At 36.8% G+C, this 19,948-nt stretch overlaps 2 protein-coding genes across 4 annotated transcripts in view; both read right to left on the reverse strand.

Moving 5' to 3' along the window:
* LOC143741071 (kinesin-like protein KIF19) overlaps window positions 1-6,719 on the reverse strand; it is a 45,205-nt gene extending 38,486 nt beyond the window's left edge. The window contains exons 1-2 of the mRNA XM_077233375.1: window positions 6,409-6,719; window positions 3,969-4,049 (exon numbers count right to left, since the gene is read on the reverse strand). Of these exons, the coding sequence (XP_077089490.1) occupies window positions 3,969-4,049; window positions 6,409-6,447 (120 nt within the window). The 5' untranslated portion in view covers window positions 6,448-6,719. The remainder of the gene's footprint in view (window positions 1-3,968; window positions 4,050-6,408) is intronic.
* Window positions 6,720-7,766: 1,047 nt separating this feature from the next.
* On the reverse strand, window positions 7,767-19,925 carry LOC143741142 (dynein axonemal intermediate chain 2-like). 3 transcript variants are annotated; one of them, XM_077233536.1, is made up of 13 exons: window positions 19,787-19,925; window positions 17,987-18,174; window positions 17,666-17,827; window positions 17,383-17,513; window positions 16,403-16,545; window positions 16,190-16,303; window positions 15,679-15,818; window positions 15,442-15,564; window positions 15,127-15,350; window positions 14,071-14,206; window positions 10,561-10,707; window positions 9,249-9,473; window positions 7,767-8,642 (listed from the first exon to the last, which is right to left on the reverse strand). In XM_077233536.1, exons 1-13 carry the CDS (start codon window positions 19,812-19,814, stop codon window positions 8,556-8,558), a joined length of 1,848 nt encoding a protein of 615 aa, XP_077089651.1. In that variant the 5' UTR covers window positions 19,815-19,925; the 3' UTR covers window positions 7,767-8,555. The 3 variants fall into 3 exon arrangements, with proteins under 3 accessions (XP_077089651.1, XP_077089659.1, XP_077089668.1); XM_077233544.1 differs by lacking the exon at window positions 19,787-19,925 and adding an exon at window positions 19,120-19,228; XM_077233553.1 differs by lacking the exon at window positions 7,767-8,642 and having other exon boundaries at window positions 9,421-9,473; window positions 10,518-10,707.
* Window positions 19,926-19,948: the final 23 nt, after the last annotated feature.

Consider the following 19,948-nt stretch of genomic DNA (forward strand, 5'->3'; position numbering starts at 1 on the left):
TTTTGGACTTCCTGCAACACTTCCTGCTGCCAGTTATGCACAATACTGCACCTTTTACATGACATCTCAAAACAGCAGAATTTATGACAAATGCTGAGAGGTTTAAGACACTCAAAGTGATGACAAGTAGGGCTGTGCAATATAGCTAAAAAAAATCTTTTATATATATATATATATATATATATATATATATATATATATATATGGGCACAAGGAAGAATCATATTGAATATTTATATACAACAAAATATTGCATAAACAGCAGTGTTGTTCAAAAGTTTGGAGTCAGTCATTTTTATGTTTTTGAAAGTATCTTATGCACATCACCAACGGCGAATTTGCTTGATCAAACATACATTAAAAACAGGAATATTGTTAAATATTTTTACAATTTAAAATAACTATTTTCTATTTTGATATATTTTAAAGTAATTTATTTGTGTGATGCAAAGCTGAATTTTCAGCATCATTACTTCATTCTTCAGTGTCACAGGATCCTTCAGAAATCATAATTTGGTGCTTAAGAAACATTTCTTATTATAAATGTTGTGTTGCTTAATATTTTTGGGGAAAGTGTAACCTGTGATCCTTTTTTCACAATTCATTATTAAATAGAAAGTTCAACAGACCAGCATGTATTTGAAATATAAACATTATAAATGTCTTTACGGTCACTTTTAATCCTCCTTACTGAATAAAAGACAAGTAATAAAAAAAACACTTTTGTTATTTTAATTTTTTATACTTGAATTCAGTGAATATTAATAGCACTTCAGCACTTCACTTCAGATGGAATCAAACAATTAATTTACAATCAATACATAACTGTTGAGAGAAAGTTTACATCAACATTTCTATTCTGTCAAAAAATAACCAACAATTACACAGCTCATGTGATGCATAAGACTAAACACAGAAAAACAAAACCATCTCACCGATAACAAGTAGCAGAACAATAAAGCTGAAGATGAAGCTTTAATCGCTTCTGCTTCATAATGAGCTTATGCGATTATAAGAGAGCTATGGCTCTTGTCGCAGGCGGTCGTGAATGTTTATCTGCATTGAGGTTTAGTAGAGGGATGCTTTGATTAACATTAACATACATCCAACTTTTAATTAAAAATGGTAATGTAGGGTTGTCAAACATACCGGTACAGCCTTAGTGATTATAAAGGGAGGCTCTTCTCTTGCTTTCTGTTTATTACGAATTCACAATCTGGATACAAGTTTAGATTTTCACTCTGCTAAGTAGGCTACACTGCAAAGTTTCTGGATTGACAACTGTATTTAAATGCTTTATTGAATCTAAAATTGTGATGATTAACAGTGAAAACCAATGGACAAGACAAAACGGGGAAACAAATGACTTAATAATAATGCTAATTCAACAGTTTTTGCTCTGGTTCCGAGAAGAACCACAACATTTTACTGGTACTACTGACTCCTCAAATGTTGGTATCGTGACAAGCCTAGTGTAATGCTACTGAAAAGAAGTCACTGTAGACCGGCAAGGTGCCGAGTTGCCTAATTGATATGTCTCATCAATGTATAATGACAAACAGGTAAGGAGAGGTTACGGCAAGGTTCTGCCTCCTGATCATGTGTTTATGTATGAATGAGAGTCTCGAACGAACCAATCGGTATACAGTGTATGTCTGGTAACACACAGACGTCATTGCAAGCACCTTACCTTAAGGAGAACGGAGTGTGTTGGTGTCTTGGTAAATTATTTAAACCACACACTAATGCTGACCCACACACCAATGTGGAGAGGTTAATGAATACCAATTTGTCCAAGTCTATTGCTATTTCAAAATAGAGAATTAGCACAGGATTTGCACAAGCAAGCCGGACGACATTCAATCAAGCGCTTGTATTTGATAAATTAAAGAAGCCAATGCACATGTATTAGCCATGCAATCATATGAAAATATTATGCACCCAACAGATTTAGCTTTGAATGACACGTTGGCACCAATGCTGCCCCAAAGCTGGCATGATCCCACGGCCGTCAGGTGGTTGGAAGTACAGAAGAGCAGGTGTCTGCAGTCTAAGCCACCCAAAGCCCCTGTCGGTGAGCTCATCCTCTTAAGCCTTACTCTTCCGTGAGTGTCTGCCTACGCCTACTCGTAGATGTTGCTGCCATATGGTGTCTCGGGTACAAACAGATAAGAAGGGTGCTTAGTTTGATTTGTCAGCGAATTTGGATAATTACTTATTAGCTTAGACCAGCATGAACTGGTCTTGCTGGTCACCAGCAAACATGCGTGTGCGAATTTGAGCGTGTGTATATAATTTTGTTTTCTCTTTCCTATTTAGGGGGATGACTGCACAAACATAATGCACAGCATCAAAACCTTTCTCTCTATGCTACTAATCCCATCAGCCATTGTACAACCAGTTTGCATTAAGTCCGAATGCTTGAATGTAAACATGGCCACCTCAGCTGACCGTCCATGATGGACCTCAACTTTAGACATTCAACAACATCAAAATGACAACCAGTGGCCACAGAGGAAGACCATTTCAAGTTAGCATCTAGCAACCACAAACAACTCGCTAACATGCTACACTCCAGGTAAATACAACAACACAATGTGTTTTGAAGACAATACCATCACGCATTTTGAAACAAACACAGTGGATAAAAATCCCATAAAAGATGGTGGAGAACGCAGAAAAAATGTCATTTTGAAATTGAATGAATTATTTAAATATCAAAACATATTCATAAATGTGTTCATATAGTTACAATTGAATATATATCCCAATATTTGTAGGTGTTACTGTTGTGTATTTCTTTGACTGTTAGAGCATCATTAACACAGCAACATGATATAGCCAAATTCTAATGAAATCTGTTAAAAGTTCTAAAGTTCTGCTAAAAGTATTGACATTTATTCTTTTTCCAGATAATTTTAACCTAAGCAACATATATTCACATGATCCAGTCATATATTTCAAATGGATAAATCCTTGATATTGCTAGTATCACGCTCTATCAATTTCAGTAGCACTTTTATATTGTTCTAAGTAAAACTCAAATTAATGTCACCCTGTCTGACATCAGCCAGCAAATACAGAAATAATTATAACAATTAATCAATCCAAGCTCAGATTTAAATGGGTGTCCTGCTGTTGCAGACATGGGTACTGTAAATGAAATGTCATGTTGTGCTGAGGTCTCACAGCATTGGCTAATTGTCTTTGTGACTCAGACCCTTGAGATTGAATATGTGACCGTACTCGCCTCATTCACTAACACTGGGCCTATTTACCCGTAACAGCAGGTTAGCATCTGTGCATTACAGCTCTAGAGACACTTAAACTAGCCTGTGGATAACATCGACACACTCGGTCTACTTTTAGAACAAGACTTCTGTTGGACATTATCATCACCATCTAAGCCCTTCTTATATACATAAAATGTAAACATTATATTTTTAAATCCACAAATGTATTAATATAAGTATGGTATCGTGCACTAGTCTTGCATAGCATAAACAGCATCAAATTTGGCCCTTCATTACATTTTATTCTGGCCAAGAACCGCCCACTTAGACAGGAAGAGACTGCCTGTGTCTGACCTATAAAACATGCATACCGGATAACAGTTAAAGCATTTTATTTTTTTGAATAATGTGAGTGCTGGACTTATTGAAGTAAATTAAAGTAATGCTTTTTTTCAGAACCTGGATTTTAAAAGCCTGAGTCACCTGTTTAGCCTCTTGACTGAAAACAACAGATATCCACCACATAAAGACCAGAAAGCAAATCTATACTGATTAAACAAAATGTACTCAATACAGATTGGGTACACAAATACACATATAGGCAACCGTTTTTTTTGTTGTTTTTTTCAAAAATGTTGAGGCAGTTATGCATGTTCTTCATTGAGAAGAATGCATAGAAACATGCAGTGCTGTCTTTATGCCACACACACACACACACACACACAACTGATTTACCTGGTCGTCCACTTTGTGGGCTATAATAGTGGCTCCTTCCTCCAGTTCAGCATCACTCAATGGCCGAATCCGCAGGGCCACCTGGAAAATAAGAAATAAAGGTAATGCTCTGGCCTCAGAAAAGTATTTTAACCCTAAAGCTACACTTAAAATGTATGAATGTCATTGCATTAATTCAAATATTACACCAAATGCCATTTATTTAAAACACACACACCAAAATCCAACAAGAAGACGACATTGAGGAAAAATAAATTAATCTAAAGACAGCACAAGCACACTTTCCAGGTAAATATTTCACTTTTTTTTCATATTTATATGTTTGTTTATTTTTTATATTATTGTTGTTTTAAATGATAAAACAAATGAAATACTGTTCATAAAAAATACTTAAAACTATGAGAACACTTTCTAGATGTTGAGTAGTGTTTTGTATCTAATGCAGTGAAATTCATACAAGTTTAACAGCATGTGGCTTAATGGTCACTCTATATATAATATGATCTTTAAGTATCATTGGTAAATAATAGATAGTAGCAGCAGGATATGATTACATTAATTTGTATTTCAAGGACATTTCTCTTTAAACGTCTCTGCTAGAGTCAGCAGGGCCAGCAGGAGAATGCATCTGTTCACAACTGAAATAAACACTGAAGGGCAATGGTGCAGCGCAATCTAGGTAGTTAATTATGCAGTATGAATAATATCGCTGGAGGCTATTCTTGCCTGTAGAGCAACGAATGCTGTCTGATTTAATATGCTTTACGGGATGCGGCTAAACCTGTTCTGTTATGTTGCTCTCAGCGCATGCTTGCATAAAGTCACAGCAAATTTCTCCACCTAAATAAAGACCACAGATTTACAGAGCAGCAGTAGCTGTTTTCCATTATTATTGATTTTATAATAGAGAATCTGGACTAAATGTGCATAACTGTCCCACATCTACATTTCTTAAAGCACTGAAATGATGTCTTACAGTGGAAGAAGAGAAAGGGAACTTAAACTGCAATGTGAATTATTGAGAAGGGGGGCGGTCACTAGAAAACAGGTATTAAGCTCTCAGAGAATCTAAATATAACAAGTGTAGACTGTCAGACTTGAAATCTGTGCTGGGGTTTTAAGTGGACAGGCTGTCAGCGAATGAAATGTAGATTTTATTCAATTCTATAGTCACTAGTTTGTTTCTATATACATTTGTGTGTATTAAATAATGTAGGCCTATGTCTATACTACACATTTGCATGAGCTATGAAAGTATATGCACATATGCATAATTAATGCATAATGCATGCATGAACTCTTTTTTAACAACATCAAGACATTAGGTTAAAATGCATGAGTTAACTGGTCATCATGTCTATTAAGTCTGTCATCATTTTAAATCACCTTTTTGCCCCAGTAGATCATTGTAAATGGTCATGTGGTGTAATAAATAAATAAATATTTAAAAAAAAAAAGAAATACTTTATATAGTCTCTCAATATAAGGTAAAAAAAAAACGATATAATCCAATATTAAGCAGTTGTGCTGCTTAATATTTTTTCTATAACCTGTGATACAGTACATTTTTCAGGATTCTATGATGAATAAAAAGTTAAAAAGAACAGCATTTGTTTAAAATAGAAATCTTTTGTAACAATATACACTACCGTTCAAAAGTTTGGGGTCAGTATTTTTTTTTCTTTCTTTTTTTGAAATAAATTAATACTTTTATTCAGCAAGGTTGTGTTAAATTGACAAAAAAAGAATAATAAAGATTTGTATTGTTAGAAAAGATTTATATTTTGAATAAATGCTGTTCTTTTTAACTTTTTATTCATCAATGAATCCTAAAAAAATGTTTCAAAAAAATATTAAGCAGCACAACTGTTTCCAAGACTGGATTAATGAGTGATGAAAATTCAGCTCTGTATCACAGATATAAATTATATTTTAAAGTATATTAAAAAAGAAAACCATTATTTTAAATTGTAATAATATTTAACCATATTAGTTTATTTTCTGTATTTTTGATCAAATTAATGCAGACTTGATGAGCATAAGAGACTTCTTTCCAAACTTTTTACCTGTAACGTTACTGTATACAATAACTTTCTGCACAGTCTACAAACTGTAATGATAAAACATACAAATACAATTTAAGCTATATTTCATAATAAACACACACACACACACGCAAACTACACAAGTGTATCAGAATGCAGATACTATGTCCTACATGCAGTACATACTAATATACACATTATTATTATTATAGGTTGAAAAAAGTATAAAACAACAGTTAAGCACATACGACCACATATGTACAGTAAATAAAGACTCTATACGGGATAATCTACATAACGTTACATACTGTAGCCTACACATTTTTGGAACACAGTTTACAAACTCTAACGTTACTAGACAGAAGTGCAGGGAAATAATAAGTCAGTGGACTTACTGTCAGCTGCTGATCCTTTGATTCCGCAGTGTCCTTCATCGTAATGTTTTGCGGGACGTTATGTGTAAACTAAAACATGCGCGTCGCGTGAAGAGAGCACAACAGACGCCACGGGGTCATGGTTCATCTAACAATTCACCTGCGCTTCTCTCTCTCGACGAGTATATCAAACACGGGCCGTGGAGTCCGTCAGGTCCATGTCTGAGCAGGATGTGTGTCTCTCCACCCAAAGTAAACCAGTGAGTGAGCGTGTGTGTGTTGTGTTTGTGATGTCCCTAGAGATGAGATGAGCATTAGTGCAGTGCGCACTCGCTCGTCGTCCACCGCGGCTGATGCTTCACTCAGGTGGGCAGGAATTCTCCGACTCTGAGGCAGCAGCGAAACCTTCTGGTCAGACCTTGAACTGCAGCTTCATTCCTGGAAATAGGCCTACTGTCGTTTTATGTCAAATTTTAAACTTTTTAAAGTTACACTATGTAGTTTTTCAACCTTCATAATATATTTCCAAGACCCTTGTGATGATACATCGACTTACAATAGGTTAAATGACACGTCTGCCATAGCCTGACAGTGTCTGAATCGCTTTTACTGGCACTATGTAACTTCGGGTTTCGGGTAGTAACCGGAGCACAAAAAGAACTACAAAATTCGACTGCTTTACGGCATACATAGTTTTTCTTCGTTTGTGATGTCTTTCATAAAATCATGCATCATACTCGACCTTGTCTGTGGCCATTGTTGATTCCAAAGCCGGTGCTGGATAGACAGCGAGCGTGCGCGTGCGACAGTAGGTTGCGGTAGGCTAAATTATTTACGACAGCGGTAATGGACAATTCCGCTTCCAACCTGTAGGGCGACCGCAGAGGAAAAGTTCCTTGGCGTTGCTTTAATTCGATAAATTAAAGAAGTATTCATTAATAAATTATATATATATATATATATATATAGTTATTAATAATAACAATAATATATAAATAATAATATTATATGTTAATATAAACAAACATTGTTTTGGGAGTTAGATACTTTATATAATTTGATTTTTAGGTTCTTTAAGGAAATTTTTTAAAGAAATAATTACAACACAGTTAACTAATTTTAAGGTTTGTTTTTTACGTTATATATAATTCTAGAATATCAGCCTTTTACTAAGACTTAGTTTTATCATAACCCAGAACGTTTGTATGACCCTGACATCCATTTATTTTTTCTTAATTCTCCATAAATTACAAATTGTACAAATAAAACTAATGATACTAATACTAATAACAATAATAAATATTATTATTATTATTATTATTTCAGAATTGGAAATATTGTTCATAATAGAAGAGATACACTCAAGGTAGTGACAGAAATTATGGAAATTGTATATATTTTATTACAAAAATTATGTAGTTATTATAACAGTTTTACAGCTCTTCATCATAATCTGGTGCTGTTTTAAGAATATACAACATGAGTGGAAAAACAGAAACAACACTGACAAGTGTTGGACTAATTGCAACAATCATGCAAATTTTAAAACAATTTAATTATCCAACACAATGTATTTAATTAGACACTTTATGATATAACATAAGAACAGTCAGCTGCATTTATTCCTTATAGTAAACATGAAACCTAAATTTACTTTCTTAATGCACATACCTGCAAGTTGTCATGTTTGTTTGTATAGCACTTTTCACAATACATATCATTTCAAAGCATAGTCCCTGAACAATTCATCAAATTTATTCAAAATTTACACTTTTCAAACCTCCATTCCGACCACCTGACTCCATTCTGGTATGTAACGCCCACTTTACATAATCCAGTCAATTCATGATAAATAAATTCTATGATATTATATTTTTTCCTCATTGAATATCCATTGAAATACATCACATTATGGAAGTAAAGAGGATTATGAACATCGTTTCAGTGTTAGACCCGTGGACCCAGTTGCATAAACCTAGCCGCTAAGTTAAGACTAAAGAACTAGTCTGACCAACAGGTAATCAGTTTGGGCTAATCAGTCTTACTTTTCAGATTAAAATCAAACCAATCTACCTCTTTATATGACTGGCTTGAAAAATGTATGAAGAAAAAAAATAGATGACTATCTTATGAGACTAGTCTAAGCAGTTGATGCATGTGTTCACAGTCTACAGAGAGATTTCTCTTGTAAATGAAGCGACTCCATTCGTGTCATGCTCCTCCTGGAAATCTTTCTCTTCACACACGCCTTTCTCCTGCAGGAAATGAAAAACAAATAATCTTAGAAAGGACAGATCAGAAACTATGAGACCAGACAAACCTCTTTTTTGTCTAATTAATTTCCTATAGAAATCGCATGAGACACTAAAAACAAACCTAATTATAAACCCCTCTTTATTTTCAAATAACTTAGGTCCTTGAAAAGGCCAAAACCATTAATCACATGAGCCTTTGAGTAGATGGGCCTATAGCAATACACTTCTGATGGTCGCACAAGCTCAAATGCCTCCTCACCAATCACGGAGGAGCATAAAGCATTCTGGGTACAGACAAAGTAGACTTTATTGATTTTTCTTTCTTTGTCTTTCACAATAGAGCGTTTTCACCCCAGCTAACAGGGTTATATATAGCGTTCAGGACCCTTATCTTATTGGAGCAACAGTCCAAACATGGGGTACAATTTGTTTAGGCTCCACAAAGGGGGGGAATTTCATTTGAAAGGCTATTCTGAACCACACACATTTGACGCACCCATCAAAAATACACAGATGTGTGTTTAAAAACCTCAATTAAAGCTTTCAGACGTCAGCTCAAAAACATAAACAAAATCATAAACATGTTAGAAGCAGAACATCCTTGACCATATGTCTTTCTCTCTCCTCATTCCTCTCTTTCGTCTTCTCGGCTTCCAAAATGTGGAAGAACTCTGTCTCTGCACGGGCCACCAGCTCCTCAGTGCTCTCCTCTCCATCTGCCTCTTTGGTCTCGTCCTCTCGGCTCTGTTCGGAGCGGCTGCGTTCCTTCAGACGCATCTCTCTGTGCCGAGCTTCCAGAATCTTCTCCCGCTTGGTCTCGCGTTCAAACATCTGCAGAAATCAAGGGGAAATACACCTCACAAGTCCAGTCTATGACCGATGGATGTACAGTACATACAAAATTATTTTTACACCAATTTTGTCTTTCCCCTAGGATAATTATTGAAAATGCTTTAAAAAATAGCAATCATTCTAGTTGTTTTATATTACATATTTTGGTTACACTTTATTTGAAGGTGTCATTGTTACAATGTAATAATACATTTAAGTACTGAGTAATATTAATTAACAACATGTACTTACTATAGGGTTAGGGTAGGATTAGGATTTGGTTGAGGGTTAGTTGCATGTAATTATGCATAATTTACTATTATTACTATGGTAAATACATGTAACAAGGACACTGCAAAACAAGTATTACCCAGATTTTAATAGCTTTAAACTTTTAAACTACAATAAATATAATACAGATAGATAGATAGATAGATAGATAGATAGATAGATAGATAGATAGATAGATAGATAGATAGATAGATAGATAGATAGATAGATAGATAGATAGATAGATAGATAGATAGATAGATAGATAGATTAACGTCAACATTTACTAATACATTTTAGGATTGAAAGTCCATCTATAGTTAATGCACTGTGAACTAAGATGAACATGAACATTTTTATTAACTAACATTAACAAAGGTTAATAAATGCTATAAGAATATATTGCTCATGGTTAGTTCATGTTGGTTAATACATTATCTAATGTTAACAAATGGAACCTTATTGTAAAGTGTTACCAAGACTTCTATTTCAAATAAATATTGTTCTTAAGAACTTTCTCTTCATCAAAGAATCTAAATGAATGTGTCACGGGTTAATCAAGCAACTGTTTTGATAATAATAAGAAATGTTTCTTCATATAAGAATGATTTCTGAAGAATCATGTGACACTGAAGACTGAAGTAATGATGCTTTGCCATCACTTAAATAAATTACCTTTTAATATAGACAATATTACAACATTACTTTACAGTATTTTTTATGAAATGAATGCAGCCTTTGTAAGCATAAGAGACTTCGTTCAAAAACATGAACAAGCCTTACCGTCGCCACGTGTTCAGGTGTGTTTGTGTCTCACCTCTGAGACCAGGGCTTTCTCGTTCTTCTGCAGTGTGCACAGGCCTGATGAAATCTCCAGCAGTGTGGTGGTTCCCAGCTGAGAGCCACAGCCCAAGTAACGGCCGTTATCTTGCACCCGGATGCTGTACAGGGCTTCATCACAAACCTGTGAGAGAGAAAAAAACACACACAGTTTGGGAATATTTCCTCAAACAGATAACACTGAAATATTGATCTGTGAGATGGTTTCAGTACAAGGTGATTTCCATTACACGAGAGTAGGTGTTAAAACGTCATGCTGATTTGTACTCGGCTTTCGCCAAGATAATCACCAACTAAGACGTAGCTTTACAGTAACCTATGCTTCTCCATCCATTTACGCTTCTTTCCATCTGGTGACGTGAATCTCCTTCTGTCTGGTGTTAAGAACTGCAGTGTATTGCGCGTCAGCACACACAACGGCTGCAACCACAGTGCGGTCCCCCCATAACAACCCTCTGGATTGAGCGGAGTAGGGAACATCTCTAGAGTCTTCAAGTGGGCACCTTCCGTCCTCAGTGTTTCGTCGACTAGCCCACGACACCTCAAGAGGGCTCGACAGTGACTCTGGCGTCCCAGAGTCACCCCCCTCCGTCCCCCACTCAACTCAGCCCAGCTTACTGACCTCTACTTCCCTCTTGCTGCTGAGACCTAACCACAATCTCACAATCTCTCCGCAACCCAACCATACGCGCCAACCCGTTTGACTAAGGCTGTCGAGCCCCACTGGTGCGTTAATATGCAGTTTCAGTGGCAACGGTTCCGTATGGCATACCACCTACCGCAAAACACAATATCTGTCCAACCACCCGTCATTCACGCAATATACACAGGAACGTAATGACTGTAAATACTATACAACCTATACAAATAAACCAACAGACTCTTCGAGTTTTCAAGAAATCTACGAAACCGTAGCATGGCGGCCTGTACACAGCCAGCTAGAATCTTTCCGTCTCAACCACAGCCAGTTGCTGCTCCTTTCTGCTGCTTCAGATAAGTTCTTTACTGTGCGACGCAACTCTTGGCCACTGAATCCGACGTCTCTAAGGAACTGGGTTGTAGAGTGTGCCACAAAACCTCGACAACCCACTTCCACTGGATAAACCTGGACTCTCCATCCTCGCTGTTCTGCTTCAGTGGCCAGATGAGCATACCGCAGTTTCTTCCTCTCGTATGCCTCATCTACCGCATCCTCCCATGGCACTGTTAACTCTATCAGTTGAACAATGCGAGCTGTTCCAGACTACAAAACAATATCTGATCGTAGGTTAGTGGTGGCAATCTCAGGTGGAAAAATAAGCCGTTGATCAAGATCAGCCAGCATCTTCCAGTCCCTAGCAGCTTCCAGTTGTCCTGGGCGAGAATTGGTGTTAGCACCTTTTCTTGGTGGGCGGAGGAATATTGTCTTCTGCATGTAATGTTTTGCTAGAACAGGCGGCAACTTATTGGTCATACTACGCTTGCCTTCCAATGCTAAAGCCAAACATCGCGATACTTGGTCATGGCGCCAAGTAAACCGACCCTGGCTAAGAGCCACCTTACATCCTGTCAAAATGTGCCTTAATGTGGCAGGTGATGAACACAAAGGGCAAGAGGGATCCTCTCCTACCCAGAGGTTTAGGTTCTGCGGTGATGGGAGAACAGCATATGTTGACCTAATAAGGAAACTGATCCTACTCTCTTCCATTGACCAAAGGTCTTGCCAGCCCATTTTGCGTAGTTCCACACTCTCCCATCTCATCCACTCTCCCTGCTTGGCCTGGGAAATGGCCTTTATACATCTCATCCTCTCCTCCTGCTTTCGCACCTCGTTGACTACCAGCTTCCTCCTTTGAGCTGGGCCTGCCTTGTGCCATTTAGGAGGAGCTAAACTCAGCCCAAAACTAGGGGTGCGCCGATCCGATACTCAGTATCGGTATTGCTCCGATACTACCAATATTTGCCGGATCGGATATCGCCAGAGGAGACCATCCAAATCCGATCTGATATTGTAGCCTACGAATGTTGTTGTTCTACAACACAAAAGGCACAAAAACATAAAGCACTATAATGTTTTCGTGTATTATATTCCCAGTTTTCTGAAGCCATTACATATAGTTTAATGTGAGGTACAGATTTAAATCGTTAAATTAACCTTCACCTAAATTGACTCTCTCCAAGATGAGTCAATGTTCCTATTATTATAATGTAGATCTGTAGATAAAGGTCTATGGTTTGCAGAAAAGGACTTTAACGTGCTGGAGTTTCACATGTTACTTTCTACCGGGTGTCTGTTAGATCACAACACAACTGATCAGTGATCACAGCACAGTAGAGAGCGATATAATTGCTCTTAACGCGCACATTAACTGAAATTTAAAACTGTTAAAAGGCTCAAACTAATGAATAAATAAATATGTATATCTTACTTCTGTGCTTTGAACTTTTCAATGCGAAGCGCTGCGCGCCGTGACTCCATGTTGCTTCGAGCGCATCATTCTGCGCACGGGATGCGCATAAGGTTTCGTGCTGCTCTGAATTGGAACCTTTCATATTACAATACTTTTGCGCAATGGCAGTTTGATAGCCTTAGTTGTTCTGTCCAATCTATCATATGTTGCTGCTTCATTAAAAAGTTGCACTTAAAAATAAATGTCTTTTAATTATATAGTATATATTTTGTCTGTATTGTTTTACAAAGTAAGGAAAATAATGTTTAAGTCAAGCTTTGATGCCTTTAACAAAAGAATAATCACAGTCTCTTCCCCACAGTGAGTTATACAGATACAGTTTATTAGGTAATTTGGCACTGTTTTTTTAATTATTATTTTAGTATTGGATCGGATCGGTATCGGAGGCAAAAAAGGCGGATCGTGCCACCCCTACCCAAAACCCCCTCTTCCATGCTGTACCTGTCCCACGATATCCCCAATTTGAAGGTCAGCCTTTGCCTCTACTACAGATTTCTTTGCTGACCACTTTCTACCAGTTTTTACCACAGGGGCTGCCTCCCTTAGTCATTTCCAGTGTGACCTTGGCACACTTAAACTCCTCGGTTAAAGCAGAGACTGGCAGCTGCAATACTCCTTTACTATAAAGTCCCACTCTGCTGAGGCAGCGTGGAACTCCCAACCATTTCCTGATGTATGAAATTATTAACACTTCCAGCTTATCCACTGTTGTCAAAGAAACCTCGTACACAGTCAGTGGCCACAGCAACCTTGGCAGTAGACCAAACTGAAAGCACCAGAGTTTCAGTAGCCTGGTAGAGCACAGGTGTTTATGCTCTTCAACCCTTCCACTGCTTGTCGTCTAACTTCTCCCACTCGAACTGTGTCCTATAGATCCCCATCGTACCATCTCCCTAGACTCTTCACTGGCTTCTGAGAAACTGTTGGTATTGCCTCACCATTAATGAAGAATGTTTTATCTACTACCTTGCCTTTAATTATTGAGAAGCTCCTTGATTTAGAGGGCTTAAATTAAGGAGGAGACATTAAGCACCAACTTTGAGGCTGAGAGTGGGGTCGTTCTGTTTAAACAAGATGTCCCACACGTCCAGGGTGCCGTCCATCTTTACTGTAAAGAAGACTGAGGGTCTGACTGGACTCCAACAGCCATCTAACAGATGGGCCATGTGATACCTGGAGAAATAATAAATTAGAAATACTGGCACCTGTGTAAGTTTTACCAAACATCTACACTAATAATTTGGGGTCAGCAAGATTATTATTTTTTTTTTATGTATTTGAAAGAAATCTCACCAAGGCGGCATTTATTTGATAAAATTACAGTAAAAACAACAGGGTTATTACTATAACTAAAACTAAAACCATAAGATGTTAACTGAAAAAAAAAAATTGTATATATATATATATATATATATATATATATATATATATATATATATAAAATAAAAAAGAACTGACTAAAAAAATGACTGAGTACTAAATACTTAAAACTTAAACTGAAATGGAAATGAAAAATATAAACTTAAAATCTAATAAAACAAAAAAATAATAAAAACTATACCAGTATCTCAATGACAATGAAATAACACTGAAAAACAATAATATTGTGAAATAATCTTACAATTTAAAATTGTAATTTAAATATTTTTTAAATTAAAAAAATATTAGGTTTTCTAATTTAAATATTTTTTTAATTCCTTTGATGTCAAAGCTGAATTTTCAGCATCATTACTCCAGTCTTCAGTCACATGACCCTTCAGAAATTACTCTAAAATGCTGATTTGATGCTCAAGAAACATTTCTTATAATTTTCAATGTTGAAAACAGTCGTGCTGCTGCTTAATATTTTTGTGGTAACTGTGATATTATAATTATTATTTTTTTTTCAGAATTCTTTGCCGAATAGAGAGTTCAAAAGAACAATTTGATCAATTGAATGTGTTGTAGCTAAAGAGAAATACTTCTTTAAAAAAAAAAAAGTCTACTGACCCCAAACTTTTGACTGGTAGTGTACATAAAACTGATATTTTCCCCAAAATTTTACAGATAATTACTTTTGTAATGCTGTATTTGAACAACGAAACATAAGTTACTTGGTCCACATAATGGAGGACTCCTTGATGTCCTCTGACCAGATGCGCGCGGTCCAGTCAGCCACGGTCAGGAAGTTCTTAGGAAAAAACGGGTTCCTCTGCAGGGCGTAAATGGGGCCATGGTGTCCGCTGTATGTGCATACAATCTTCTCAGCTGGGGTTTTTGCTTTGCGATTGCACGAAACCACAAGACCCTGCTCTGTGCCCACCATGAACTTAGTAGGCTTGTGGAATCAAAAACAAAGGATGATAAATAACATCTGTTTCCACAAGGTTACTTTTTGCACTGGGCCAAAAAATAAGAACTGGTCTTACCATAGTGGTCTCAAACTCCAGTGAGATTGCACCAAGGGCATTATCAAGGTTCCATTTCTTACTGGGGTCCAGCACGAGGCTCTCAGTGGGCTCACTCAGCTTACGAATGTCCCACCACAGCACCTGACGTCAGATGCATGAGTATATGTTATCTCAGTGGACTGCAATGCAAGTCTCAATGAAATATTGTGAGGTATATTTCTTTATTTTTGGACGTATGTGTCATTGCACTCAGACCTGACCATCTGTAGAAGCTGAGAAGATGTCCATGCCTGTCTTTGACTGCAGCCAGATGACTTTGTAGACAGGATCTCTATGGCTGTGTTCGATGGTGGACATCTCTACTGGCTGGCTGCCTTTGCGTGTGTCCCAGTACGCTGGTAACGGGGTAAACAACACGGTGGTCATGCATAATTTCACAAAAGCAAACAAGGAGCTTTGTGTAAAATTACACAATGATGCCATTCCAAAGTGCATACTAATTTCAACTATGCATTCAATGCCAAAGGCAATTAGTTCAGCGATTAGACTTTACAAAAGAGACACGTCTATCAAACACTATTCAGACAAGGTCAAAGGTACTTTTTTTCCATTAACCATCATTTATTGAGAACTAAAAATGCCCAGAGCGACTGAGGCCAATCTAATTAAGCCACTGAAAGAGTTAATATGTTCATAAGGGTTTGGTTAGCTGGAATAGAAAATGATTAAGTTTGAATTCAAGAGATGCTCAGGCGATATAACCTACCAATTTGTCCATTGTAGCTTCCCCCAACAAGAATGTGTGAATCTTTTGGGTTGTACTCCAGACAAACAAGTGGACATACAGGTTTCAGGGTCATCTCAGGTTTATTGTGATTTTCTGAAGGTGAAAAGATTTACTTTTTCCAATATGGTTTTTCCTTTCTAAGTGTGGCGACTCATTTATATCACAGAAAAATGCTATTTCTTTATGGCATACCAATGTCCCATATGTAGGAGTCGAAGCTCATGTCATTAGGTGCTTTCTGAAACTCCAGGGAAGAGTAGGCGACAGCAAGTTTATGGTTACCATCGGGGTGCCAGGATAAACTTGTGGCTGTGCGCTTCACTTCATTTGGGTCTCTAGAAAAATACACAGATACCCAAATTATTAACTACTATATGACTCAATAGTAATAAGTCTTTTAAGTTTTGTACATTTGAACAGTAGTGAGTGTGTGTGAGTGTGAGTGTGTGTGTGTGTGTGTGTGTGTGTGTGTGTGTGTGTGTGTCTGTGTGTGTGTGTGTGTGTGTGTGTGTGTGTGTGTGTGTGTGTGTGTGTGTGTGTGTGTGTGTGTGTGTGTGTGTGTGTGTGTGTGTGTGTGTGTGTGTGTGTGTGTGTGTCTGTGTGTGTGTCTGTGTGTGTGCGTGCGTGCAAGCTGAAACGTGCTGCTTAACACAAGAATGAACCTTATTGGTTTTCACACGTTAAGCAAGCATGCTTGAGCTTCTGTTTACCACAACTAATGTATGAGTTGATCAATGTTTAAATGTGAATAAAAGCCTAAAATCAATCTGTTCATCATATAAAGCGATCGTGTCTCATCAGAAAATTTGGACTAAACCGCTCAATTCATATGGATTATTTTTAAGATCTCTTTATTAACTTTTTTAAGCATCAAAGTCGTAGCTGTGTAGCTGTCAATGGAAGGACAGAAAGCTCTCAGATTTAATCAAAAAGATCTTCATTTGTGTTCTGAAGATAAACGAAAGTGGAATGACATGAGGGTGAGTAATTAATGACAGGATTTTTGTTTCTGGGTGAACTATCCCTTTAAGAAACATTTATATTTATATATAAATGTTTAAATGAGCCCAATATTTACCCAAAAAGGCCTAAAAATCTGTTGAAAAGAGAAAATGTTTTATTCATTCACAAAACTTGTGCAAGTGATATTGCTCTTATCACTGTGTGCTCACCTGAAGACATTGATTGTCTTCGCTGATGGCTCTTCCTCGGATTCCTCCACCACTTCTTCATCAACCTCATCATCAAAAAAGTCCTGGTAGATGTCAGTGGCGTTGTTCTGCTTGCTACAGTGTTCCATGAGCTGGAACGGGCAAAAGTGAAAACTCTTTTAATAAAGAAGTCAAAAACATGTCTTCTTCTGAGAGGAAGCTCACAATACAGGTTTAAATATAAGCCCAGCACATAATCTCTCCTCTCAAATATAATACTTCATGGTTAATGTAAGGCACTCACACCAGCAATCTGCATAATCGTGTTTTGATAGTGTTCATCCTTCTCCACTTTCTTCCTGTAGCGGATGGTCGCCTCCACGTCCTCTGGATTGAGATCTTTCGGCCACCCTCCTTCCACATGGTTTATTCCTCGTGACTCTGATTCAAAGCGCTCTGTGTTCACCTGAACAGGACAAGAATTTCATGTTAATTCAGACTATGATTGAAACTAATTTCTATATGAAAAAATTGTAAGTCTAATATTATATTTTATGGAAAAAAAACAGGATCATGAACTTTTTGTGTTCATGGGATTTGTTGCTGTGTTAAACACTGGTCTCACCTCATGCTCTGACATTTCCTCTGCGCACTGCATGGTGACATTACATGGATCTCTCACAGTGAAGTTTGCAGCGAGGGAAGGGTCAGGCAGAATGTCCACATGCAGCTCAGCCGGACGGTCTGAAAAGTTACACTGGCGGCCAAACTCACTGCGCTTTTTTGTGTACACGTACACAATCTCCATCTTAGCTAAAGGTAAGAAAAGTTACAAGATTTTCACAATCAAATGCACATTTTTATACATTTTAACAAGTTGTGTGTTAAAAATTATAGGGTAAATGTTTTGTTTTCACTAGTTAATTGTCAATGGACCTGTGGGGTGACAAATTAATTAAAAAAAATATTAATATGCCTTACATTTCCTCAATTAATTTAAATAGTTTTAGAGGAATTGCAGAATGTCAAACCCACTTACAGATGACAAAACTAAGCTGGTGATTAGTTTTTTTTAAATACAAATGTGCCATATATTTGCCCAACTAATGTAGCCATGAATGTTTCTATAATTATTATGCACAAAGATGTAAGATTTTTGGAGTAAAATAGTTTTGGAGGAATTATATGTCACACCCACTAACTGGTGAGAAGATCAAGCTGAAACTCTGGAAAAAAAACATTTCATGTTGTAATGTTGAAAACACTTAAATGTTGTACAGTGAAGTATTTCATATAATACTAAACTGGTCACCAAATATTATCTGCTTACTAAACTATGGCTTTTATATGTATCTTATGTGACGTTTAAAAGAACATTAATCGAACGTCCAACTAAAATGCTTCAGAAAAACGTTCCATGATTTATATAAATAACATTTTTGTTCTAATGTTTTGATGACGTTACAGACAACTTTAAACGAACGTTCTATTAACGTTGCTTGAAGAACTTTAGTTCATAACTTTGAACCTTGCCAGAGAATGCCAAAGTTCTGAGAACGTCTCCTGTCAGCTAGTTACTGTTACTGTTAGGGAAGTCCAACCAAACATCAGCACACGCATATGCGCATACCATGGCATAAGGTCTAAAGCTTTGTCAAAAGTTTTGGAAAGACTTCTAGAACATTACACGTATCAATCTATTACAGGCACCCTTTTAAAGTTAAACTCTTTCAAAATAAGACATCGATTTAATATTACCTGATTTTGTGACGCTCTCTGGGATTCGATGGTTTTAGTGGTTCACTGGTCTGTAGTTTACCGTAACCTAGCAGCGGTGGCGCAAGTGACGTCACGTTTGCATGCATACTTGTACTCTCTTTAATAATGCTAATATCAATGGTAGGTACTAAATACTAATAGAAACGTATGCTACTTAGAACTGTACACGTAGATTTAAATGCGCTATTTTATCATGTTTAACTCGCATATGAGATGAACATTCTTGACTGTGTTTTATAGGTGAAGTTCGACAACAGGGCCAGTAGAGAGCGCCATGTAACAACACTCAGGGTTCAATGAGGAAATCACCATTATAACAAATTTTCAGGAATTATGCGAAACATAAGAGGGGTATATAAACAGTTTGTTTATTATCTCATTATCATACATTTCGTTTTAAGCAAGGCATACTTGTGGCTAAATCTCAGCCGCCTTTAGTCCAATAACAAATGTTTGTTTTATCTAGGTTTAAAATGTCCAGTTAAAAACCTTATTAAATTAGAATCATGTTTGTGAATTTTGGCCTCCAAACGCATCATAAATCATCATATTTTCGCAACATCATAGCTGAAATCATATTCAGAAATGAAACAAATATATAGGCTAATATAACCTATAGTTAGCTATATAAAACAGTAGATCTTACCATAAAGTTGAACTTCACAGAACGTCATGCCGGATAAGTGTCATGTAGCCTAGTAATATTAACACAAACGGTTTGATACTCTTGTACACTATCATTTACATTTTTTTAGTTTCATATTTGATTTTAGGTTTACATTTGCAAAGCCAAAAATAGTCTGTTTTA

The sequence above is a fragment of the Siphateles boraxobius genome, unplaced genomic scaffold, assembly GCF_051911475.1.
Source record: "Siphateles boraxobius isolate OS27281-9 unplaced genomic scaffold, OSU_SipBor_1 1, whole genome shotgun sequence".
NCBI lineage: Eukaryota > Metazoa > Chordata > Actinopteri > Cypriniformes > Leuciscidae > Siphateles > Siphateles boraxobius.